General features: G+C 43.5%; 2 protein-coding genes across 2 annotated transcripts; both read left to right on the forward strand.

Moving 5' to 3' along the window:
• The first annotated feature begins 1,396 nt into the window (after nt 1-1,396).
• Nucleotides 1,397-12,825, forward strand: LOC131808402 (uncharacterized). The gene is made up of 7 exons (XM_059134361.1): nt 1,397-1,401; nt 1,499-1,694; nt 3,809-3,925; nt 4,134-4,197; nt 4,313-4,564; nt 4,696-4,770; nt 12,259-12,825. The coding sequence occupies exons 1-7, from the start codon at nt 1,397-1,399 to the stop codon at nt 12,387-12,389; spliced, it is 840 nt and encodes a 279-aa protein (XP_058990344.1). The 3' UTR covers nt 12,390-12,825.
• A 5,825-nt stretch (nt 12,826-18,650) lies between these two features.
• Nucleotides 18,651-26,387, forward strand: MRPL19 (mitochondrial ribosomal protein L19). The gene is made up of 6 exons (XM_059188182.1): nt 18,651-18,792; nt 18,966-19,083; nt 22,239-22,357; nt 22,569-22,703; nt 25,659-25,840; nt 25,995-26,387. Exons 1-6 carry the CDS (start codon nt 18,690-18,692, stop codon nt 26,214-26,216), a joined length of 879 nt encoding a protein of 292 aa, XP_059044165.1. The 5' UTR covers nt 18,651-18,689; the 3' UTR covers nt 26,217-26,387.
• Nucleotides 26,388-26,614: the final 227 nt, after the last annotated feature.

Raw genomic sequence — 26,614 nt, forward strand, 5'->3', positions numbered from 1 at the left:
GCCACCCAGGCGCTCCTTTAAACAGATATTTATAACCATTTCGTTAGGCTCACTATTTTTCTTTTCAGGTATTAAAGTCATATACAAATAGTAATGATAACTAATATTGACTTTGGCCTTAATGTGTTGCAGACACCATTCTGAATATCGTACCTACGTTTGCTCGTTGAATCTTCATAACAATTATAGGAGATGAATTTTATTGTTATCCCCATTTTCCATAGGAGGAAACCGAGACCCAGAGAGGTTACGTGAGGTGCTCAAAGACACACAGCACAACATATAAACCCTAGCACTGTGGCTCTGGAACCCACATGCCTTACATGACAGCAGGCACACTACACAAAGAGGTCATGATGGGGAGAAAAGCTGGGTATGGACTGGGCCTTCGTTTCTTCTTCCATTACGAAATGAACATGTACATATTATAGAACACATTGAAAATAAAGGAGAGAGGGAGGAATTCTAGATCTACCAACCAGTGTAAATACTTTCATTTATTCATAACACCTGGCAGGTAATAGAACAATTACATATACCAGTAAAGCCATCCGTTGGTGTAACTTGTGGTAGCAAAGGAAATAGGGCAAAAAGGTTATTGTTGAAGAAAATGTCCCCAGTGTGTAGTAAAAATCTAGCCAGACTACACTGTGTGTCTCCCCTCTCCACCCTGCAGGAGCATCACGGAGAGGTCCCAGCTGCCCCCATAGGCACACTTATGATCATCCTTTAAAAGCCCTAAAGTTCCCTCTAATTCCCTCTCTCCCTGGGGGTGCTGAGAATTCCCTCGCAGTCTCTGCATGAGGCTCTCTTCTAGCTGAGAGGCAGCTGCTGCCCAAGGCTGTCAAGTGTGAACGAAGATTTACAAAACCACTAGGAAGGAACCCTCCGGGCCCATATGGGGAACGCGGTGGTCACTCCTAACACTGCGCTCAGAACTTCTCCCTCTTCCTCAAGCTGCCATGGATTTGCTTTTGCTCCATCCTTCATGCATCCACTCTGTGAATGTTTATGGTGTAGCTCCTGGGTCCCAGGCCCTCTGCCCTCCAGGGCACCCGATGGAGATGAGAAGGGTGAGACCTCTGGAATGGGGCATGAGCCGGGGGAAAGGGGAGGAGGGACCATACACAAAAGGAAGAGCGCAGGAAAGGCAGGACACCTTTGGGATTTGGGCCCCCACCTTCCGGGCTACTGACGAGGGCGCACTTGCCAAGAGATGTTTCTGGCAGCAAGGGCTGGGGCAGGCGCCCGTCCAATCCGTGGCGGATAGGGAGACAGGCTTGGCTCCCCCTTGGTCTTGGGATTTTCTCCCAACTGCGCTGAGCAGCCAGCGAAAGGACGTGAACAAGATAGTAATGGGAAGGAGCACAGCGTCCTTGCCCTCAAGGAATTCGCAATGGGGTAATTAGATCATGAACTTCAAAAACTTTAATTCAGTCTGGGGAGAATGATGAGATGACAGAGATCTCACGAATATTTTCCTGGAGGGCTTGTGCAGATACGACCGTGTTGACAACTGCTTTGAGAATTCTGAGTTCCATTCTCTGGCGGTGGCTCTCCTCAGTAAAGACAGAAACAGCAGGTCAGGGGATATATTCCTGCTCTGGGAACGACAGGAGCAGAATGAACAGAGTACATGGGCCAACGAGGAGAAGGTCCGCCTTCAGTGTGAATGGATGCAGGTGATTCTCACCGTAAATTATCATTTCTTTCTCTCATGTTCGCCGGCAGGAATCAAGAAGCTTCATGATTTACTACATTTGTTCATTTGTCATGAAGTATTTATGTTTCATAACACCTGCGTGTTTGACATTGGACATTATCTTTGGGCTCTTAGTCCACGGGATGGCAGTCCACAGCCCATGGGCCCAATCTGGCCTGACCCCTGTTTTTCTACCCTGTTTTTCAACATAGGTGTTTAACCATGTCTTTTATTTGCTGTATTTATATTTCTTGCTTTTATTTGCGATATTCTGTACTCTGTATTCTGATGTTCTGACCTTGGCGGCCTGGCCTTCCCTGAGTTAGTATTATGAGAATTATAATATATGAGAATTATATATTAATTCTTAGAGACAGTAAACAAATGAGCATACTTTTCAAATGTAAACCAACCAGTCCAGAGCCTACAGCCCCAACCACCCTCTTTATAGGGCTTTCACACTCCCGGCCACAGTCCACCTGACCCCATCACCCCAGCACCGAGTACTCGATAACCAGGACAGACCCTATATCCCTGAGCCTGCTGAAATTATTCACACTAGCGAGTCCTAAGCCTGCTTACCCTGACTCACTCATTCTTTCCCACAGAAACCACAGTAAATGCTTTTGCCTACAATTCCCCACATTCCTCCAGAGTGATCGTAAAGCTTCCCTGTGTGTCCCTCCAGCCCATGGCATGGTGGGCCCTGGCCTCTTGGGAACTATGAGTAACAAACTATCTTGTTAAGGGCAATTATCTGATGTATAGACCTTATGAGACCTCTAATTTTCTATTAATGAGATATATATATATATATATATATATATATTTTAAGATTTTATTTATTTCACAGATCACAAGTAGGCAGAGAGGCAGGCAGAGAGAGAGAGAGAGAGGGAAGCAGGCTCCCTGCTGAGCAGAGAGCCCGATGCGGGGCTCCATCCCAGGACCCTGAGATCACGACCTGAGCCGAAGGCAGAGGCTTTAACCCACTGAGCCACCCAGGCGCCCCTAATGAGATATATTTTTAAAACACCATTAGCTAAGAATGGCTTTTACATTCTAAACGGTTGAAGAAATCAGAAGAAGAAGATTTCATGACACCTGAATATATATGAAATTTAAATTTTATTGGAATCCAGCCACACTCATTTACATACGATCTGTGGCTGGTTTTTTTGTCCTACATGGCAGAGTGGAGTAGTTATGACGAACACCTCATAGCCCACAAAACCTAAAATATTGATTGTCTTCACAGACATAGCTCGTTGACCTCTGTAATGTGACCCATAGCTATTTTATTTGCCCATTGAAGCTATGAACTTGTATCAATTGATTCATTGCTTTCTGTATGGTGTAGATCCCCTCATAGTTTGAAAGATTCAGACTCTCTGGCCATCGCTTTCTTCCTCGATCTACCCCCAAATGCCCGAGCCTTCAAGGTTTGATTTTTTAAAATTATCCACAATAAGAAGAACATTTTACTGCAACTCAGAACATCCAAATAGATAATAGAAACAAACTGCATGAGGCATTATTCATCTTTATAATGGCTGGATCACTTTGATGGTTTCTGTTTTCTTCTCCATTTTTAAAATATACTGCTTACAATCTATTGTTTTCAAATCCTACCCATGAGTCAACGTGCACAGTTTAATTAACATCATGAATCTAACTGAGTCCAATCTAAACAATGCTAAGCATTTCTCTTATACATGCTCTGCAGAGGAAGACAAATATAGAAGTGAATCATAGCGATAAAGCCCCCCCAAAATAACATAAATTTAAAAGAATACTCTAGAAGCAAAGAGGAGAAATAACTTTTTTTTTTTCCCCTAGAGCTGTTGGGCAGGGTTTCATAAGGCAAGCAAGATTTGAATTTAGTCTAGAAGCATGGTCAGGAAATCCTTGTAGAGAAGCAAGAGAAAGGCTTCTGGGGTGCGCTGAGGGGTTCTCTGGACGGTACTGAAGCGGAAAGAGTGCGTGGATGTGTGGTCCCTTCATTGAAGGTTTCTACATGCTCTACTTGCAGCCAGCCCCCATGCCCTGTTGCCCCCCTACTGCTTATAGTTTTAAACCGAGTGTGTTGTTTCCTTCCACAACTAGAATTCTTCGCCCAGACCTCATGCAGAAAACAGTGGAGCCATGTGGCCATCTCATAATGGAATAAACATGAATGTTTCCAGGAGTATCTCGGGAAGTCAGTCTGACGGTGAAGCATTGGTAAGAAAACAAGAGCTGTGCGGAAAGAGTGCCAGTCTTCGGATTCATGTGAAACAGATAAAGCTTCATCCAGCTTTAACTCAGTTTCTCTTTGGAAACCCCGCACCACCAGTAGCACTGCTGTTCCATCGGAAGAGCAGAAATTGAATCCCAATATATCCCAGTCCCTCCCCACCCCTCCTGACACGTGTCTGCCTCCTTGTGGCAGTTGAGAGAATTGATTATCATCGATTCCCCCCTGCGGGATCACGGCCAGCTCACTGGCCGCGCAAGTCCCTTTAGATCTCTCTGGAGTCCTAACACGCTTTACTCCCCACCAACACACCCAAGCACTCCACCCAGATAACATAATATAAATATGAGCAAACGGGCCTCTTTGGCTTACAGCCTGGGCAGCACCGCTGCTTTGCCCTGGGCGCGCAGGTGGTCAGTCTCCGCCTACAGTCCAGCTAAGAGCCCAGTGTCGGATCGCTGATGTGCGCAGGCTCCGTTGGTTTTCAAAGCTAGATGTTTGGGGGCTCATCTCTCAGAGGCAGGCCTTAAAACTTAGGGTGCTGACGTGGGGTTGGAACCCTTCTCTCCTCAAGGAGAAGCTCCAGATTTCGAGTTCCCTGCCGGTGGCTGGTCGCTGCCCTGGGGGTAAGGTTTATGCCAAGATTGTGTCCCCACCCCTCTCCTCTTTGAGGTGATTTTCTTCTCATTTGCGCAATGCACAGTCATGTTCAGTTAGCCTTCAGGTTGTTTTCAGAGGAGTTTCTTTTCCTACGCAGCCCGTGGACTTGGTACGTCTGTGGGAGGAAGCCAAGGCAGGATCTTCCTATGTCGCCATCTTGAACCATCAAAAGGTATGTGCCTTTTCTATTTTCTTCAATGACTTTGTAATTTTTCTATTAATTTCTTTAACCTCAGGAGTGTATGTCTATGATTGGTTATGGACATATTTCAACCTTTTCCCATATGAATAGACACAATTCATTGAGTAGTTCATACCTTTTCAAGTTGATTTGAATAGCCATCTCTTTCATATACTCAATTCCGAAGTCAAAAGAGATAACTTGGCTAGAGACGCAAAGGCGGCAGAAATCGACATTTACATGACATCTGGGGCTTGCAAGTAAAATCAGTCTCCAGGGGGCTAATATATAGAATCACCAGAGGTCAAGAAGGGCACTGAAGAGACAGTTGAAGGAAGACAGGCAGAGATGTGATGTCGGCTGCATCTAAGGCCCTCCGAGGAGCCATATTCCTACCCTAGGAGAGTATAAAAGCCTCATCAGGGCACAGGATCTCACCTCCAGATTTGTCTCAGGTCACCCCTGCTGGTTCCTACAGTTCCACTTTCCCCCTCGCTATTCCTGGGTCTCTGGACAGCATTAAACTCCTTTCTAGCACCATGTGTGGGAGGAGACCTTGGTTCTTACAACGAGGGGGCACTGACATGTCACAAGCTGAAAGTCATAGAGTGCTGGAACCACTTTTCACAAATGCACAGCTGTCCTTCCCCAAATGCCAATAGCCTCTCCTGCCTTGAAAACCCTTGAAAGAATGTTCAATAAGGAAGCAAATGCACATCTACTGAAGAAATGATGAAGACCTAAGCCAGGGCAGCGGCTAAGGATCCAGAGGAGGGGGTGGGTATAAGGAATATTTATGAAGTAAGACCAGCGAGACAAGGTCTTGGTTGGCTGACCCAGGGTAGGCAAGAGGGAGGAGGCGAGGAGGATTCCAAACACTGTAGTTCGGGCCACTGAGTGGCTGAATATCTCATCCATCAAGGTAAGAATAGAGAAGCGGATCTGGCTAGGTAGGAAATGATCAGTTCAGTTTGGAACATGGTGAATTTGAGGTCCCTGTGGGGACGCCCAGCCAGCCAGGAGTCTCTGGACATGTATGAAACATATGGAGAAAAATCCCACACGAGAGACTGAGCGGGAACAGCCAGCTTTAGGGACCAGTGGCGCTCAGGGACTAGTAGGATCTGTGGGTAACAACCCGTCAGCACACACGGACCACTGGTCATTCTAGGTCAGTCATGCCTCCCCCACTGAAGCTTGCCTATGGCTTTGAGGATCCTCTGGATGGATAGTCTATGGCTGATAGTCCCGGCTGCCCCAGGAACAGCATGCCCTTCCTGATGTGAGCTGGACCAAGTCTTGGCAAGTGCAAGTTTAATAACTCTAGAACCTTCATAGTGCCATCTCTCCTGGGGAAAACAGCAGGGGGAGGAAAGATAATAAAATCAACTAATCATCAAGTTACATCCCATGTGGTTGGGTGGTTGGGGAGAGGCATTTAAACACAAACCCTTCTCACTTATCTCTACCTGGGAGATACATATGATGCAGATTACAGTTTTTGTCAATGTCTCATAAAGTCCTCAGCAAACCTAGCTTCACGCTCCCCCTGCCTACACATGGCTGCATGAACTCCTCCTGCAACCGAACCCTGGGCCTGCCACTAATCCCTTCACAGCGGCTTTGCCGACCTCCCATTCTCGTTCTTCACCCTTCCTGGGATGTGTCAGCAATGCCGAGTCCAAGGAGAAAGGCTTCTCAGAACATGGCTCCCAGCAGAGATGGACAGGCCTGTAGCCAGCTGTCAGGCCATGATTTGAGATTAGAAACGCGTCCGACTCTGAGTTCCTAAGAAATCTACTCAGCAGTATTCAGGAGGATAATTTCTTTGTTCATTTCCTTTGTTTCTTTCACGTGTTCTTCTGACTGGGGGGAGGGGTCTCCTTTCTGCCGGCTTTGAACACCCTGATGCTTCCCTCTACCTGTCCCTTGTTCATTAGCCCCCCAGTCTTACATGAAGGAGTTGATACTGGATTCTAAGACCCATCTTCTCTCTCCCGTTGCCATTACTGTTCTCTCCCCAACCTCAAATCAGACCGGACCTCCAGGATGTAAGACAGGTCTTTGCTGGACCTTCAATTCAAAGAGGGATTTCCCAAGGGAGTGGCACGTCCATCAAATGGGGAAGATTGGACAATTTCTTGCATTCACAGTTTGTATTTATTTTAAAATATCTTTGCTTAGTTTTTCAAAATGCATCTCTCTCGGCACCTGCATCAAATTCTCCTGGAGCACCCATTAAAACCACAAATTTCTGTGTTTCTCCCCAAACCATTCAATCATATCTCTGAGGCTGGGACTTAAAAATCTCCAGGCTGAACAAATACTTATGCTGTTTCTTACATACCCAAGACTTGAAAACCATGACTAGAGGCTGAGAGTTTGGATGATAAAAAAATCATCCAGTCTTACTTAACTCAGCCTCAAAATTTTCTGAGTAGTGCGATGCCTGGTGTTTTTCTTTTCTTTTCTTTCTTTTTAACCAACAGATGCATTTCTTTGAATACAATCTCAGTCAGATACTCAACACATGCAGTAGACTGGATCGCTGGTGGGGGCCATGGCTGGAGTTGGGAAGGGGTAAGGGCTGGCGTTCACCCTCAGATTCTCACATGTTCAGCAAACTTTCTCTCCTCGAAGTCCCAAAAAGCACAGATTTGGGGATTTGACAGCGTGGCTTGAATGAAACACTCATTTTGCTGAGCAACAGGGACTTTGAACAAGTCATTAAACTCAGCGTTCCTTCGATGCCTGTACAGGGAGCAGTCACCCCTAACACACAGTTTTTGCAAGTGTGGTCATGACCTGAGGGCATTCCCTTTGTTGACTGATGTTGAGGCCCATCAGAGGAAAGGGCTGGGAGTGGCATTAATTAATTACTATTTAATAAGATTTCTGCCCATTTAAAGATGGAGGTATTCACTACAAAATTCTGTCTCCATAATCCACAGCCCTTCATGTCCTTTTTGATAAATTAATGGAAGGACTATTAGTGCTGTAGGCTAAACCTAATGGCTTGTAATTGACTGTGAAATGGGATTTTGCTAATGAGGAACTAGGAGAGTAAAATTTTCATTAAGAAATACTAATCAACAGAGTCCAAGAAGTTTTTTCTTGAAAACAAAACACACACAAAAAATCTTGTTTCAAAGTGTTAGTGTTTGCTAGGAGAGTAGGTCACCCAGGTCGGGGACAGTGACGTGACCACCCCATGAACGATTATTTCTAATGTGTATTACTGCTATTTCTGGGTCTCTAGCTCCCTGGGTACCAGGACTGAGAGGAGACACTGAGAGGAGACAGCTGGGTTGGCCTTTGCTGTCCGTGAGTGGCCACTTTCTTCCTTGGGAAAGTGAGAGGGAAACAACACAACCCAAGTCGTGGTCGTCTTTTCAGATCCTGTCTTGGTTTATTTACTTAGTGATTCAATCTGAGTATTTTCTTCCTTTGTAAGATTATCCAGAGAGAGGTGGATGGTTTCTTGTATACTTTCTGCTCAATTCATTTTCTGTTACATTTTAAACACCACATGTGCATCTTTGCTAATAATATCAAGATATACAAACACAGTAGTTTCCCCTCAAGGATTCTACACAGATCAAGCAATCATTTTTTTCCACAACTTTAATTTTGAAAAGTGATACAGCATCTTATTTAGCAACCCCCCCACCCCGCAAAAATCACATGACATCATTGACCTCCATCATAAGGAACACTTGGTTTAAAAATACTTACTCGAGGGGCGCCTAGGTGGCTCAGTGGGTTAAAGCCTCTGCCTTCGGCTCAGATCATGATCTCAGGGTCCTGGGATTGAGCCCCACATCGGGCTCTCTGCTCAGCAGGGAGCCTGCTTCCTTTCCTCTCTCTCTGCCTGCCTTTCTGCCTACTTGAGATCTCTGTCTGTCAAATAATAAGTAAATAAAATCTTTTTTAAAAAATATATATATATACACTTACTTGAGATTTTCTCGGGTTTGGTTTCTTGAGAGCAGATGCATGAGCCCAGTATGGTAGCATCTCAAAATATATTTAATAAACTAAATGAAAAGGAAATAATGAGTAGATGATGGAGCAACGTAAAGATCTCTGAAAGATGACAAAGTGTGAGGAGCAGGGGACTTCTGAGCTCAGAATTGAATGTGCTGTTCTGCTGTAGAGATCAGTCCTTATCCGAAGCCACTTGGGGCGGAGTGGCTGAAATTTGACAGCACGCTGGTGGCAGGCAAGAGCTTGGAAGTGGACAACCATGGGTCTGTGAGGAAGCTCCCACCGCACTCTGAGACAAAGGACATTAGCACCATCTCAGGGGGGCCCTGGAATCTCATCCTTGAGATTGGGGACATGGAGACCCCTCAGGGACCCTCCCTGAGTGAATCATCCCAGTCCCAAGTAGTAGGGCCAATAATGTATGAGGAGTTTGAGCTATCCCTAACAGGAGCGTTTGTGTCACGGTTTCAAAAATATGATCCCCTGAATTTGATGTGTGACTCCAATGGTTGCCCATAAACCTCCTGCAGATGGATCCACTCTGTAGAACTAACTTAACAACAAAGTTGGTGAGAAATGTAAGTAGGAGGTATATTTTACTCTGTATTTATTTTTTTCAACTTTCCTATAATAAGTGCTATTGGGAGGGGTAATCTTCCATCACGGGTGTCTGGAGCCCCTGCGTGTCTTACTGGGCGTGCCAAGAATGCGAAGCTCCGACTGCTCTTTATCCAGATCATTGCTCAGAATTGAGTTTGCAGTAAACTGCTTTGAGGTATAGGGTCATGTCTCACCAGGACAAAGAATAGGCATGTTTACTGTTTGCCATAAAAGCAAAGGATTCCCCCAGTCAGTTCACTGTTCCTGAGCTGCAAAGCAAATCCGTTGTGTTGGGGCTGATTCCACGTTAAAACCTGTTAAACCCCTAGGGCCTTCCTGGGCCTGCTTAGCCAGAGTGACTCCATGTTGCCTAGATAGCCATCTAGATAGCCATCTAATACATTTTTAAAGTATGGGGTACTGGTTTTAAAATATACTTATGTTGCCCAAAGCAGTACTTTCCAGAAAATTTGTCCAGTTGAAGACTCTAGAACTGCCTGTGAAACAGAAATCTCCTTCCAACTGGAGTTCATATTTGTGTGTGTGTCAGGGAGGGGATGACATCCTTCCCTAGCCTCCTGACTGATCTAGTCTTCCGACTTCTTCAATTATATACATTGTATCTTCAGGGCTCAGTGCAGTTCTCTGTCCTGCTGGGAAACTTTCCCAACTGGCCTAGTCTGGACAAAATGCATGTTGTATGCCTCCATCCCAGCAGCCATCATTCTGTACTGTTGTGCTTTCTTCAAAGGAAATTATTTCTCTATGTCCATGTCCGTGACTGGCTCATAGTAGGTGCATAATATCAGTGGCTACACCAAACATCCAACACGTGTGCTGTGTGACCTCTGACCCGTCATTGCTCTCCTTTAAGCCTCAGCTTTCTCGTCAGTCAAGCCCACGATATGGTGAGATCGCTTACCTAAGTGTCTTAGGCATATTAGTAATAAGAACAGGATTAGTTAGCAAAGGACTGTCTGGATTATCAAAACCTGGTATACTTACTCCAGGGTTTCTTCTCCACCTTCTGTTCTGGGGCGTTTGCAGAGCCTACCATTCACCTGTAAAAACACAAGCCTTCGGGGACGCCTGGGTGGCTCAGTGGGTTAAAGCCTCTGCCTTCGGCTTGGGTCATGATCTCAGGGTCCTGGGATTGAGTCCCACATCGGGCTCTCTGCTCAGCAGGGATCCTGCTTCCCTTCCTCTCTCTCTGGCTGCCTCTCTGCCTACTTGTGATCTCTGTCTGTCAAATAAAATAAATGAAATCTTTAAAAAACAAAAACAAACAAACAAACAAACAAATGAACACAAGCTTCTGAAGGGAATCTCCTGAAGAACTGCGGAGTGGACCGTGAACTTCCAGTCTTGCTGTGTGCCACTGGATCCACCAGAGGGCAGCCTAACACCAATCTTGCGGAGTTTTGCCTTTCAGAGCCCTGAGAGTGAGCCCTGAGAGTGCCCTGTTTTCTAGAGAGCTCAGAAGCGGCTTAACTTTCCTCCCCCTACCCTGGCCGTTTGGATGAAAATCTCTATAAAATGTATTCCCCTAGCCATTATAAGTACATTGTTATCCTGATTTCCTGTGAGTTAGCCTCACCATTTCCTGTCACTGTAGGTATAAGCTTAATTTGAAACCAATGCCTCTTTTCAGCTATTCTGTAGAAGAATTTGTGTAAAGGAAGTAAGAACTAGCTATGTAGTCTATGCATTCATGTTTTAGAAATAAAGTGGAAAAATCTATTAAAAAATAAAAATAAAGAGGGGCGCCTGGGTGGCTCAGTGGGTTAAGCCTCTGCCTTCGGCTCAGGTCATGATCTCAGGGTCCTGGAATGGAGCCCCACATCGGGCTCTCTGCTCTGCTTCCTCCTCTCTCTCTCTCTGCCTGCCTCTCTGCCTACTTCTGATCTCTGTCTGTCAAATAAATAAAATCTTTTATTAAATAAATAAAAAAAGGAAAATAAAAATAAAGTGGATTGTTTTCTCACTGGAAAACCAACAGAGACTTACTTCAGAAGATTTCAGTGGAAAAATCTAAAAAGTGGGAAGACCCCCAACCCCTTAGTCGCACCGCTTTTCTGTACTTATCAAGAGCTAGGGTATCGCAGGCTTTCTGTGTGGGCCTCAGAAGTGCAAAGGTGAAAACAGTGATGAGCTTGCTTCTAGGGTGTGGGCAGCCCTGTGGGGAAGCAGGGGATGATTATAACCAAGCATAATGAGCACTTTAACATGAATAGGCACCAGGTTCTTGGAGAGCATGCAGTAGAGGCCACTTTGGCTTGAGTGATTGGAAATGCTTTTTGGAAGAAGGAACAATGAAGTCGGATTTTGAGAAATCATGTATGGGGGAGGGTGTGGGTAGAGGGAACAAGAAATCAACAGACAGAAATATACCTCCTCTTTCTATATCTTTATGGACAGCACAATTCTGGCCTCCCCAATGGTTTGTCTTGTAAGCACCCAGAACAGTGCCTGGTACACAGTAGGGGCACAGTAGTGGTTAAGTATACGGATATGAACTTCAATGATTTTGCTGGGCTGCTGTTGCTCCTATAAATTTTTGTCCCAATGCTACTGGCCTCTCTCAGGTGTTCACGTGGCCTGGTCCTCCCTGCTCCCATCATCCACTCCATTCTCTTAGCCTTCAGAGTGCTTAGTCTTCCCTGATATCACGTTATTCCTATTGTCTGTGTCCCCCACAAGAAGGTAAGCTTAATAAGGGTAGGGGCCTTTTATTTTATTTATTTTGCTCACTGCTGTAGCTCTATGCCTATAATAGGTCTTAAAATACAGGAGATGCTTGATAAATACTATTTTGAAAAAGAAAAAAGGATGAGTATGAGTCATCAACCTTAGTTTTACTTTGTGATTGAAAAAACACTTTTGTTTTTTAAGGCAAACAATGGAGTGAGGTTGCTATCATGTGTCAAGACATCCGAGAGTTTACTGGAAAGCTCACAAATAAAATAAGAAAGGCTAGAAACTCCGTGGTACTCATTCAGCTCACATTCTCTTCGTCTTATTGATCCCAAGGAAAGAGAAGAAAATCATCCATGACAAGTAGTGGCTGTCAGAAAGGCCATTTCATGCTCAGGGAAAAGTGAAATCTCCCACCATCGGAGCAGCTTCAAGTACACTTTTCTTCTGGAGGAAAATTGGAAAGACTGAAACTTGCTCACCCATCAGCGTTACCTCCGCCCTTCCCTGTCTCTGTGGTATTTTACAGCCCTGCGAGTTATAGAAAAGAGCTAGTATTACAAGTAATTCTTGTCCGCAGAAAACAAACAGAGTTTGGTGGAACGTGAGGTCACCCTATGGGACCTGTTTGCGAATTCCCTCCAGCACTTCTCTGAATGTGGGCGGCTGTGGGTCTCCTTCTGGCTGGTTCCTAGCATCCTGTTGCTCTCCTTGGTAATGAATCAGCTAAATAGGACATTTCACCATGTTTATTTTCTCTTTGTATGAGAGTCATGATTTTACATTTTTTAAAATTTTATTTATTGGAGGGAGGGAAGGCGGCAGGAGAGGCGGAGGATGAGGGAGAAGCTGAGGACCCCCCATTCGGGTAGCGGAGATCAAGGAGGTATTCTGAATGCTGTTGAGAATTACTTTTCGGTCTTTAAAGATGGGGTGCTTCTCACGAACATGTTGTTGATAGGCAGTCACAAGTTCGCCTCTCTACGCTGTTAATGCTATTCTGCAGAACACCCCCAGGCCCGCTTGTTTGGGCGGATGTGTGTGGCAGGAGGTGGAGGAGGAATGTGTATTTGCTGGTGAGAACTGTGACAGGACCCGGAGCAACCAGAACCCTTTGTTTTCAAGGAGAAATGGAGAGTCTTTCAACAAACGGTGCAGGGCAAATCTTAGGTATCCGTGGGCAAAAGAATGAAATTGGGCTCTTACCGTAAACTCTAGAGACAATTTATCTCAAAGTGGACCAAAGACCTAAACGTGAGAACTAAAAGAAACTTAGAAAAACACACAGGAAAAACACATAATGATATTGGATTTGGCTATGATTTCTTGGATGTGACCAAAAGCACAGTCAACAGATAAATTTGACTATATCCCTGCTCCGTGCTTCAGCCAGAGTGATCGTGCTTGTGTGAGATCGCGGTGCCCCTCTACTCAGGTGCCTCTACAGCTGTCCTGTTCACTCAGAGCAAAGCCAAAGTCCTCACAAGGCCAGAACAGATTTCGGTCTCCCATTCTCTCTCTGGCCTCATCTGCCGGACTCTGTCCTCTTTGCTATTCTGTTCCTCGCTGCACCGAGCAGAGCAGGGACCCTCTCAACTCAGGGACCTTGTGCTTGCTGTTTTTTAAGCCTAGAAAATTTTCCTTCTAGACACCCGCATAGCCACATGGCTCATTCCCTCAGCTCCTTGAGGTCTTTGTACAAAGTTGACCTTCTTGGTGACCTGTAAACCATCTCACTTAAAACTGAACCCACCACTGCAGGTCCCATCCTGCCTGTTCCTTTCTGCCTTGTTTCCTTTCATAGAACTGATTGGTATCTAGTACATAATATCGTTTATTTACTTACTTATGTGTGGCTTATTGTCTTTGTTCCCATTAGAGCGTAAGTTCCTTGAAGTACGGATTGGTTTATTAGTTTATTGATGTGTGACAAGCACCTAGAATAGTGCCTGGCACAGAGTAGGGCTTACTAAATGTTTGTTGAGTGATGGATGGTCAAGTGCTGACTGCACAAGGACCTCCGTTAAAAACCTGCTGACCAAGCAAAGCTGATTATTACTCACTGCAGTACAGGGAGACACCACCCGATGGAGTTAAAGGGAAAGGCAGGGGAAGATACTTACAGAGTTCTGGAGTCTATGCTTTCATGACTTAAAGTGGATTTTTCAAGGCAGAGAACTGGTTGGGATTGAGCAAAATTCCTGACATAATAGTTTAGGATTGGGGTGCCTGGGGGGCTCAGTGGGTTAAAGCCTCTGCCTTTGGCTCAGGTCATGATCCCAGGGTCCCAGGATCAAGTCCCATGGTGGGCTCTCTGCTCAGCAGGGAGCCTGCTTCCTCCTCTCTCTGCCTGCCTCTCTGCCTTCTTGCGATCTCTGTCTGTCAAATAAATAAATAAAAATCTTAAAAATAATAATAGTTTAGGATTGGTGGTCATGGCGAGGTGAGGATCTCAAGCTGTCCTGATAAATGTTGTCCTGATAAATGACTTATTGTTTCCAGGGAAACAATAAGTTTCTTGATAAGATGGCTTTTTGCCCAGATAGCAAACCACCCAGGTAACTTGGTTTACAACACTTTCTGAAGCACACAGTAATTAGTTCACAGTCTTGTCTTCTGTTAAGTTTCCATTGATGCAGGGTCTCAGCTCCCAACATCAGTGTGTACAACTCAGTGGATTTAAACATAGTTGGCCTCGGTGCCTTTTTGGAAACAGAGTCTTAACATGGAAGGGTAGTTCACAGAACAGCTCAATCATGGGACTGCCTTGGAGCTGAGACAGCCGGGATTCTGTTGCCTGCCCTACTTCTGGCCCCAGCAACATCCGAAAAGCAAATTCAAATTTGGAAAACAGAAAACACATTGCCTGAGGACATCCTTTTTTCCAAAGAGTGATTTTCCAAATATTGTTTCAAGGGAATAGGTTGAATAGCTTTTTCTTTTTTTTTTTAATTAACATATAACGTATTATTTGCCCCAGGGATACAGGTCTGTGAATCGTCAGGCTTACGCACTTCACAGCACTCACCACAGCACATACCCTCCCTAATGTCCATAACCCAAGCTCCCTCTCCCTACCCCCCTTTGTCTGGCAACCCTCAGTTTGTTTTGTGAGATTAAGAGTCTCTTATGGTTTTGATATGGAGTGATAATAGGCTGATAGAAGCTGCAGCAACTAAGAATTGGCATGTTCCTGGGGCTCCTCGGTGGCCCTCTCGGTTAAGGGTCTGCCTTCTGGCTCAGGTCATGATCTCAGGGTCCTGGGATCCGGCCTCATGTTGGCCTCCCTGCTCAGTAGGGAGTCTGCTTCTGCTTCTCCCTCTCCTTCTGCCCCTCCCCCTACTCAAGTGTTTTCTCTCTGAAATGAATAAATAAACAAATAAATAATCGTAAAAAAAAAAAAAAGAATTGGCACATCCACTCTGACTGGTTGATGCCCCTGCTATAAGATGGCTAAGTATTTGAATACCACGCCTGATTGGATCTATGACGGAAAGACGTTAGAGGAGGCAACAAGGAAGGGCCACTGGGACATGGACAGGAGATGGGATGGCGTCTTCTTCCACATTTGCTCTCCAGGAACCGATGGAACATGCTCAGTTGAGCTGCAATATTGAGCTGCTTGTAGAAGACAAATATTATACTTCTGCACAACTGAATACAAAAATGATGTAATGGTGCGCAGCTTCTAAGGCAGCCTCTAATAATTCCCGCTTCCTGGTGTTTATGATCCTTAGTCCTTTCCCCTGGAGTGTAAGCGGGGCCTAGTGACTTGCTTCTAATGAGTAGAACATGGTAAGAATGATGGGACGTCCCTTCGGAGATGAGAGAACTAATGAAGACGGTGACTTCTGCCTTGCTCACTTTCTGTCTCTCGCCTGCTGACTCTGAGGAAAGCTGCCATCATGTGACGCCTTGCAGAAAGGCCCATGTGGTGAACAACTGATGTCTCCGGCCAACAGCCAGCGAGGGCCTGCCACCGGCCACGGCCCTGTGAGTGAGCTTAGAAGCAGGCCTCCTCCCTCTCACTCAGGCTGTGAGAGCAGCGCAGCCCCAGCCCACAACTTGATTACAGCCTGGAGAGTCAGAATCACTCAGCTAAGCCCCCGCTGGAATCCTGACCTGCAGAACCGTGAGACAGTCAATGTTTTAAGATGCCAAATTTTGGAATACTTTCTCCTATGGCAATAGATAGCTAATACAGGGTGTGTGTGTGTGTGTGTGTGTGTGTTTGTGTGGCTTCTGAGGCCATATCAGGGTATTTTATCCAGGGAGGGCGTATACTACAAGAACTTCACATGTAATATGTTTGCTTTGGAGAATGTGTCATGGCCCTGGGTCTGCCCTCTGACTTGGAAGCCCAGAAACAGACTTGTCAGCTCAGCAAAACAGCTTCATCTTTAATCAGGCTCACATGAACTAGATTTATGGGACTTATATGACAACACCAAATGCTAGTTATTAATTTAGAATGAGAGAAAAGATAATCATGCTGGCCGGCATACCAGAACACTTATGTCTCTATGACAAGCACTTTCTCCGAAGGCAAAATTTCATGTCAAATAAGAACAAGTGAGTTGCTTGATGAACGTAGAATCAGAACAATGGAAGCTAAGCATACGTTTCAAATGTTTAGTGGCAGTAGTCGAAGTCATGCTAAGAATAATTCATCAGTGGAACCAGACAACTCCAAAATTGTTGGCTACCCCCCATGAGTCCATCTTTATTCCAAGAGGAACTCATCAATGGGCCTGGAATTTCCCCCAAACCACGTGGTGAATTCTCCTTCCTTTTGTGGGCAGGGACTGGCCAACATTTTATGTTATGACCAGTTTTCTAGACTACCCTGATGACCAGACCCTCTCCAGAAGGTAAGATTTTTTTCTTTGCTTGAGTGAATACGTGGATTAACTTATAGTCTTTTCTTGTGGGTCTAGGAGTTGTTTGTCAACTTTAAGGTAAGTTTAATGCTAATTATATTAAGAACATACTGTGATCCAGACATCTACTTAAGAACTTTATTTATGGATTGTCTGAATGTAATCCATACAGCAACATCCTAGTACCAAGAAGGAAACTGGGACAGAGAGAAGATATTCAAAATCTCACAGCTAATACATGTCAGACCCTAACTTTGCCCGAATTTGCTTCAGACCGATTTCCATTAACCACCATTTCCTATCTCCTTGCCCTACACCTGTGGTTCTCAAACTTATACAATCATCAGACTCACATGGAAGATTCCGTAAAGCACAGAATGCTGGGCTTCACCCCCAAAGTCTGTGATTCAGTAGGTTTGGCGTGGGGCCTGAGAATCTGCATTTTTACATGTCCCCCGTCGTGCTGATGCTGCTGATCCAGGGACCACACTTTGGAAACTTTTTTTTTTTTTTTTTTTTTAGGTTAGCAATATCTCTCTTTTGGAGTACTTTCCTGCCTCCTATTCATTTTTTAACTGCAACTAGAATGATCCTTCTGATTTTCCTTGGAAATATTTATTGAGTGTCAGGCACCATACTAGGCATAGAGGATGAAATAATGACCAATAACCTGAAGTGGGGCATTTGTCTGGAACACTTTCCTTCCTTGGCTGAATACCATGTGATGTTGTTCATGTTCTCCTTTCTGTGGGCATAAAATATAGCAGTAATATAACTGAAGTTCTATTCCTGGAATCAGCCCACAAAATGGTAGAGGCAGCTCCGTGCTCTTTGATTTTGCTCTGAGTAGTTGTTCGGGCGAATAATTAAAACCACAGCTTCTTCTTCACTCTAAGATAATGTCAGAGTGAACTGATGGGGTTTTGGGTAAATAGGAATATGGAAGAAGATGATAAGATTCTTCAGGCTCATTTTTCTAGTTTTGTAAAACTCTACAGAATCATTTTTTCATCCTTAGAAGGTTGGGGCACCAGGAATGACTTGGGAATATCCTGCCTGCCTCCTGTGAAAGTCTGTCTTTTATCTCTCTGCTCCTAGCCCATAGATCCAGTCTAGCAAGAGTGATGATCAAGCTGTTTTGGGCTTAGTTAGCCCAGGAAATCCTCACCACTACTGGTCACAATCACCTTAGTTGTTCCACCTTTTTCTCTTCTCTTTGGCTGGGTAGAAAAAGTCTAAAATTCAGCTAATATGAAACTTTGATTGTGTAATTCCTTGTTATTATAGGATAAATTCTGTTCTAATCAAGGAAGCCGGAATAGAAGACAATAATCCAATAATCACACAAGTAATTAAAAATTAAATTAAAAATTAAATTAAAAATTGAATTGTAGATGATGCTAATGGAAGTTACCTAATAAGATAAGGAGCCTATAATGCGGTTTTTAAGTAGCTAAGCTTGAGAAAGTGAAGACAGAATTGATTCAAAGAAGAAGGAGTTTTCTAGGCTGAGAGAACACCCTTATGGAGGGATAAAACTTGGCACATTGTAGGGAACTAGAGAAATATGCACTTTCCCTGAAATACTTCCCAGGGTTGGAGGTTATTTGGGAGAGTGCAGAGGAAAAGGTGGGTGGCAGTGAGAGCCTTGGCTATTTTGTCCCTTAGCAGCCGCCATCCAACCTCAAGTAGCCGCCCCCTCGTCGCACTGATTATTGGGACTTGTAGTCTTGACCTTAGTGAACCGACATGGCGGCCTCCATTGCAGGGGCCTGCGGGGCCGCAATGGAGCTGTCCCGAGGCTTTCGAGCCGCCAGGGTGCTGCTCCCTGCTCCAGCCTCCATCGCCTGGCGTAAGTGGAGCGGGGCTTGCAAGCCGGGGCCAAGAAGGAGCTCAGGGCCAGGTTCGAGGGAGGCGAGCCTAGAAGTCAGGGGCAACCCTCGTGGGACCGCGAGTTGGGGGAGATTGCAGGGCTCAGCGGGAGCTCAGGGCGAGCTCTGTTGACCTCTGTCGCCCGCACTGCAGGGGCCCGCGTGGGGCCGGAGCGTCCGCAGAGCACCAGACCTGCTGAGCCCGGCGCGTTCAAGCCGCCGCCGAAACCTGTCATTGTGGACAAACGCCGTCCGCCGCTTCAGGAAAGGAGGTGAGGCCCGGGCGTTTTGGGTCTGTGCGCTCGGGAACCTTCCTTTGCTTTGGAGATCTGGACTCTAAAGCCGAACTGGAACTCTCTCTCAGTGCACGAGCTTGTGTGCCCGAATTCATGAGCTCATGCAGAGCTCTACCAACTTAGTTTTGTCTTCCTTTAGTTTTGTCTTCCTCGTTTTTTCCAAGCCAGGATTGACCTTTCTCTGCACTCCTACTAAATCAGAACTTCAATCAATGATTCCCCCGATTTGAAGCTCTTTGCTTTGGCCTTTAGCCTGTATTGAGAATTTTTCTCTGAAGCACATCGTATTTTACCTGTTTAAGCAGCCGATTATTCCTTGGCTTAGTAAAAATGGGTTGGCCAGAACTCACCCTGTTTTCCCTTCCCAAACTCACTTGTTTTAGTTTCCTGAAACTGCGATGCAGCGATAAAATTTTCCGCTAATTTGCGTCTTAAATTTTGTTTTCGCAAAACAATGGTTTAAAAGCTTGGCCAACTTAATGAATGCTGGTAACTTTGGAGGTACCTGTAAATTTAGATAACCTAGGATTTGCAGAAAGCGTAGAACTGTACAACAACCTTAATAAAAAGCCAGTTTTAGCGGGAAAAACTTGGTGTGATATAAGGCTTTCTGAAAGGGCTCTTTATTGTTGATTGGATTACCTCTGTGTGCCTCTGTGTGTGTGTTTAACTTTGCAAATATCCAGTTCTAAGCCGAAATAACACTGAATTTATGGAAGCTAGAGATTCAAAAAAGATTTCCTTATACAGCCTTTTTTAATGTGGAAAAGGAATATCTCTTTTAAATGGCAAAACTTCATACCATTCAGTTAAATAAATAGGAATGTAAATCATGTAACTACTTTGGAAAACAACTGGGCAAAATTTAGTAAGTTTGAGGTTGTGTATATCATTCCATCAGGTTGGTACACAACTAAAAGTAATACGAAAAAAATAATAAATATGTACCCTTAAGGATACATGTACAAGGATGAACACAGAGATATCTATCAGTAGGTGAATAGGCAAATACATTTATGTAATAGAGTGTTATGCGGCAGTGAAAAATGAATGAACTAGAGCTAACATGGATGAACTTCACAATTAAGATGTGTAGGGAAAAAAGCAACCTGCAGAAGAATTGATACAGTATGATAACATTTTTATGTTGCCCAGACATACATGCATATGTAAAGTATAAAATTTATAGGAGAAATTCTCCACTTTCACAAAGCAATCAAACCTAGCTTCCGTAGTAGCCATACAAGCTGACATTGTATATCTCCTGATATGATAGAATAAGACAGTCACATTATCACCTGTGTAATATTTTTACCCAAAATGTTTAACTTGGTCTACACATGTGGAAACAAGAAATCCAGAATCCTTGGATTGTCTATAATACAATGGGCTTTGACTTTTCAGAACAGTCAGTGTTACAAAAATACAAAGATGAGGAACAGTGCCAGTTTAAGAGACTAAAGGGAGTAATACCCAGGTGTAATGTGTGAAGCTTTTGATAGTTTAGACTGGGCAACAAACAGCTGTAAAAGATCTTTTCCAGGACAATTAGATAGATGAGTTTAAATAGATATAAATCAGTTTAAATGCAAAGTATATAACATTGTATTATTGAATTAATGCAGAAATTCTTAGGTGTCATAAAGGTATTATGGTAAATGTAGCAGAAAGTCCCTATTCTTAGAAGCTTTCTAAAATATTCAGGGATGAAACATTTTGATGTTTGATATTTTCAAATAGTTCAGGAAAAAAATTACAGGTGTATATGAAGCACATATGTCAAAATGTTGGCAGTTGGTGAAACAAGGTGATGTATATATGGGTGTTTGTTTTATTACCATTTCAATTTTTTGGTGGCTTTAAAAATTTTCAAAGGAGGAAATTGAGTGTTGGGGATCATCATCATCAAAAAGACATGACCACTGGGGCACCTTGGGTGGCTCATTCAATAAGCATCTGACTTCTGCTCAGGGAATGATCTTGGGGTCCTGGGATCCAGCCCTGCTTCAGGCTCTCTTTCAAATAAACTAAAAAAAAAAAAAAAAAGACATGACCACTGATTGATATGTGGGCTGGAAGCCACCTCCTCGCCCCTCTCCTCTTCTTGCAGTGTGGGTTCTGCTTGCCTTTCCTGCCCCCCAGAGACTGCTCCAAAGACAAAGCCTTGATATGATGATGTTGAAAATGACTACATGGAATGTGTGACGGAGCCCACTTAGGGTCTCTTTATAACTTTTTAAGATTTGGCAGTGGGTATGGAGATTCATTTGTCTTGCTGCGGCCCAAAATAAGCCCATATGTAAGTTCTGTTTGCTGTTACTGAAGCTGCCACCTATTCACCTGAAGTGGCCTGCTTCTTTGGTATCTCCTTTCCTTTAAGAATATGGGGGCCAGTTTCAGGGTACCCCTGGGAATTCCTGAGAGACTAGTGAAGCAACATGACGGAAATGGGAGAAATGCAGAGGAATAATCATCACCAAATTTAATGAATTACCCGTAGTAATTAACTGAGGGGAGGGAGGCTTACACTGGGGCTTCAAGAATATTGATCACTTATTTCTTGGGATGGGTAATAAGGACATGAATTTTCAGGGTAATGCCATTTATGCTTTAAAGAAGTTAGCTTACAGAAGAGAATAGGGAGATTACTTTTAAAGTTAGTTAGCAGTTAATGATTTCTAGGTTTATATTTTTCTAGTGTCACTTGTTTTAACATGTACAACTCCATATGAGGCCTGTGGTTTATGGCCCTAGGCTTTGTAGCCTGACAGACATGCCTACATTTAAATCTTGACTTGATAAGTATATGGTTAATATAACAATATGTCAGTTACTTACCTTCTCCAAGCCTCATTTTCATCTGTGAAGAGGAGATGATAACCCTATACCCGCCTGATTGTTGTAAGCATTATTCTATACTTTTGGTTTTCATAAGCCCTTAATGCCAGGTGAGTACTCAGGAATTGTTAGCTATTTTCATGGGCATTAACAACAATTTTAGGAATAAAGAATTGACTTTTCTTTAGAGAAGAACAAATAAAACACGTCAACATCATAGTCTTTAATTTTTCTGGTAAAGCAACAGTTCGCTTTTAAGTTTGCCTTTTATTTTTATTTTTTATTTTTCACAGATTCTTGAGTCCTGAATTTATTCCTCCAAGGGGAAGAACAAATCCTCTGAAATTTCAAATAGAAAGAAAAGACATGTTAGAAAGGAGAAAAGTACTCCATATTCCAGAGTTCTACGTTGGTCAGTAAGAGCCGGGCGCTTTTATTATTAGCGGTGGGAAGGGCTCCTTTTCTTCACTTAGGGGAGATGTTTTCCACCTCTCTGGGTTTGCCCAAACGAGGTACCTCTTCCTAATGTATTAAAATATTTAAGAAGTTACGAGGTTGCCTGGTTATGCTGTTCATGTGTTTCGCATGTCACGTCAAAGTTCACCTCTCCTCTGCATGTGTAGGAAGCATACTTCGCGTGACCACAGCTGACCAGTTCGCCAGTGGGAAAACCAGCCAGTTTCTGGGGATCTGTATCCAGAGATCAGGAGCTGGCCTTGGAGCTACTTTTATCCTTAGAAATACTATCGAAGGACAAGGTAGGTTTCATTGCATTAGTTTGATTTTTTGGAAGGTGTTCTCTCAGGATTCCATTTTGTGTTGTACATCCTGGGATGAGGCATCTGGCCCTGCCGTGGAGCCTGGGGCCCGAGAATGGACTGGGACAGGCCGCTGGATGGATGTCCACGAGTCACTTCCCCAGGAGGTTGGCTTCTTGTGCAACCTGGGAACAACGGACTTGCCAGCCTCTGGCCACTTCACAAGAGGACACAGGGGACTATACACAGTGTGGGGACATTCATTGCTGGAGTAAATGACTCATGAGAACATTAAGATAAACACAGTGATGTCTGGATGAGTCACTTTGTCCTAAAGTGGATGCCCCTGCTTTGCTTTATATTGTGACGGTCACCACAATCATCATAGTTTGATAAGAATTGGAGGAATCTTTAAAAAGGCAGAATTTGTTGTTTATGCCTAGTAAAACAGAGGCCCAAGTGGCCTCTTTTAGAAAGACTATGAGTCAAAATGGCAGGACAGTGAAGTTTTCTTCTTCAGAGTTGTGTGCTATGGGGACATGATCCCCGACGGTGAAGTATTGTATTCAAGAAAAGTGGGGACGCCTGGGTGGCTCAGTTGGTTAAGCCTCTGCCTTCGGCTCAGGTCATGATCCCAGCGTCCTGGGATCGAGTCCCTCATTGGGCTCCTTGCTCAGCAGGGAGCCTGCTTCTCCCTCTGCTGCCCCTCTGCCTACCTGTGTGCTCTCTCTCTCTCTCTTTCTCTCTCTCTCTCTGACAAATAAATAAATAATTAAAATCTTTAAGAAAAGAAAAGTGAACCGTGAGAATAGTGACTCTTCTCTCCTGACCTGTGGCACCCTGCGTGGAGGGGCTCAGCAGGACTAGGCTGGTTGCAGAAATGTGTGCCTTCCATCAGGTCATGTGCTCGAAGACGCTTATAATAGAAAGACACAAACACAGGTGTAATTTACACGGACCTTGGTTTGATTCTCTTTCTTAAAATTGAGATAATAGTAGTTTCTACCTCCCAGGATTGTGGTCAGCTGTGTGCAGTACTGTGTGTGAGATACTGGCCATCGACTCCTCCAGGGCTGTTCACTCCCTGTCACCCTCTCCTAAAGTACTTTCTGTGGACAGGTTGAAGGGAAAAACAACTTTCTTTGGTGGTTCTTTCAGTCCATTGGCTTTAAATACCATCCATATGACGACAGGCCCCAAATCTGTATCTTAGGAACTGACCCTTTCTGAGTTCCAGATTTGCACATACAGTTAGTTTTCGAGGGAGCCTGGGTGGCTCAGTTGGTTAAGCAACTGCCTTTGGCTCGGGTCATGATCCTGGAGTCCCGGGATTGAGTCCCACATCGGGCTCCCTGCTCAGCAGGGAGTCTGCTTCTCCTGCTGATCTCTCTCACACACTCTTTCTCTCTTTCTCTCAAATAAATAAATAAAATCTTAAAAAAAAAAAAAAAAAAAGAACATTTTAGGTTAGCTTTTCGACATTTCCAACTGGATATCTTTTAAGCATGAGTTCCGAATAGGATTCTGTGTCTCCTCACAGTGTGTTCCTCTTTGTTTTTTCTATGTCTAGAAACGGCACCACTGCCCACCTGTTTACTGAAACCAAAAATTTAGGAGATATAAAAATAGCTTATTAAGAGCTTGTAAATAGTTTATTTATTCTCCATTCTTACCCACATCCAGTCAATTGGTTTTTCTTGGCTTAATCTCTAAAAAAATACTCCTGTTTTGTTTCTCCATCTCTATCTCCATGGCCACCACTTCCTGTGCTGTGTGTCTGGTTTACTTTCCTGAACAACTAACTCACTAGGGTCCAGCCAGAAGGACTTTTTTCTGGTTTTGTCCCAATATGGCAAATTTGTTAAGACCCCAGGGTCTTTACATTTGCTGTCTTTTCTGCCTGGAGTTTTCTTGGTTATTTATAGTGTCCGTTTATTTGGGTTTTTTTTTGTAGGATTTTATTTTTAAGTAGTCTTTACCCAACATGGTGCTCAGACCTGCAACCCGGAGCAAGAGTCGCATGTTCTACTGACAGAGCCAGCCAGGCATCCCTGTCGCATCAGTTTAGATCATCTTTTCAGAGAGGCTCTCCCTGACTGAACTATTTTTGTTCTACTTATCCCCCAGCCACATGTTAGCACTGTTTGTCTTGACTCTATGAAATTAAGTGAAATTATGAATTGTAAAATGAGATTATGGCGTGTTTATTGTTTGTCATCCATTAGAATGTAAGCATTAGGAGAAGAAAAGGATCTTGACCTATTTGGGGTTTACTATAGGTACAGTTCCTAAATCCCGAGTACGTGGAACAGAACAGGTGTGTAGTAAATCATGGATTAGATCCTGGCATTAAACAGAAGGTGTTAATGATGATCACATATATTTGTATTTCTCTTGGGTTTATTTCAGGAAACCTGAGAATATACTCTTTCCCTCTAGCATTGGTTACTACAGAAGACATATCTTCAGCTGCTCCGAGCTTGCTTCATATAGAGGGCCCCGGCATGTTTTAAAACCCAGGCCATCCTTTAGAGGGGCTTCTAAACCAAAGTTAGAACTTGAGAATTTATTTATTCTTTTTTTTACGTCATCAGTCCTGTTGCCCTTAATGCAAAAGATCAGGTTTTTTTAAGCAATTAAACAATAAACAAGAACATGGCAGTGAAGAATTTCCTCAAATTTTCTCCGTGTGAATACTATCAGATGTGAAGAGATGTGTGCCTGTTTATAGAAGAATTTTTCTTTAAACTATCAAATTCTCAGATTTTTTCACTTTTCCATCTACATGGACTTTAGCTTGTTTCTTTTTCTGTTGATCATTTTAAAAATGACAAATTTATGTCACATTTTCTATGTGCAAAACTGCAAGTTCTGTAATGAAGTAATTCTTATTGTTGTAAGAGGCATATGCAGACATCTGGGTTTAGAGGGTAAAAATATACTTTCTCTTTTTAGGTGTTGAGATTTGCTTTGAACTTTATAATCCCCGAATCCAGGAGATCCAGGTAGTCAAATTAGAGAAACGGCTGGATGATAGTTTGCTATACTTACGAGACGCCCTTCCGGAATACAGCACTTTTGATATGGATATGAAGCCGGTACCACATGAACCTAGCCACGATGTTCCTGTGAATCAGGTATAAGTTGTACTTTTGGAAATGAAAGTTCTCTGTAGAAAGATAGTTCCCTGTAAGAAAGAGTCATCTTAACGAAAACTTTTAGAAGAATATTTGCTTGTGATTATCAGCTTAAAATATTATTATTTTTTTATTTTTTTTATATCTTCCATAGCTGAAAGTAAAAATGAAGCCTAAACCCTGGTCCAAACGCTGGGAACGTCCCAAATTTAATATTAAAGGCATCAGATTTGATCTCTGTTTAACTGAAGAGCAAATCAAAGAAGCTCAGAAGTGGAGTCAGCCGTGGCTCGAGTTTGATATGATGCGGAAATATGATACTTCAAAAATCGAAGCTGCAATATGGGACGAAATTGAAGCATCGAAAAAGTCCTGATTCTGAGAATCAGTTCGGTTCTTTGCAGAGGAGATGCTGACTCCCGGAGGATTTCTTTAAGGACCAATTTAATTTCTTATATGAGGACATAGTCATTAAATCAACTCGGCATTCATTAGTTTACGAGTACTATTGTAAAAAAATAAATAAAATGAGCACACCAGTTTGTTACTTTAGAGTTATATCATTACCAAATGCTCTTCATCAAGTTTGGACCCTGAACATGGAAGTGGTAGGATGATTTTTTTTAAGTTTGTGAAATAAATTGTAAATACAAGAAAGGGATGATATGAAGAATAATAATAAAGTGAACATTGATACCTCAGGGCAAGAGGTAAAACATTTAGTAATCTCCAAGAAGGTTAAGAAATAGAACACTTACTTGGATTTGTGTGTCT

Source organism: Mustela lutreola, chromosome 9, assembly GCF_030435805.1.
Source record: "Mustela lutreola isolate mMusLut2 chromosome 9, mMusLut2.pri, whole genome shotgun sequence".
Taxonomy (NCBI): domain Eukaryota; kingdom Metazoa; phylum Chordata; class Mammalia; order Carnivora; family Mustelidae; genus Mustela; species Mustela lutreola.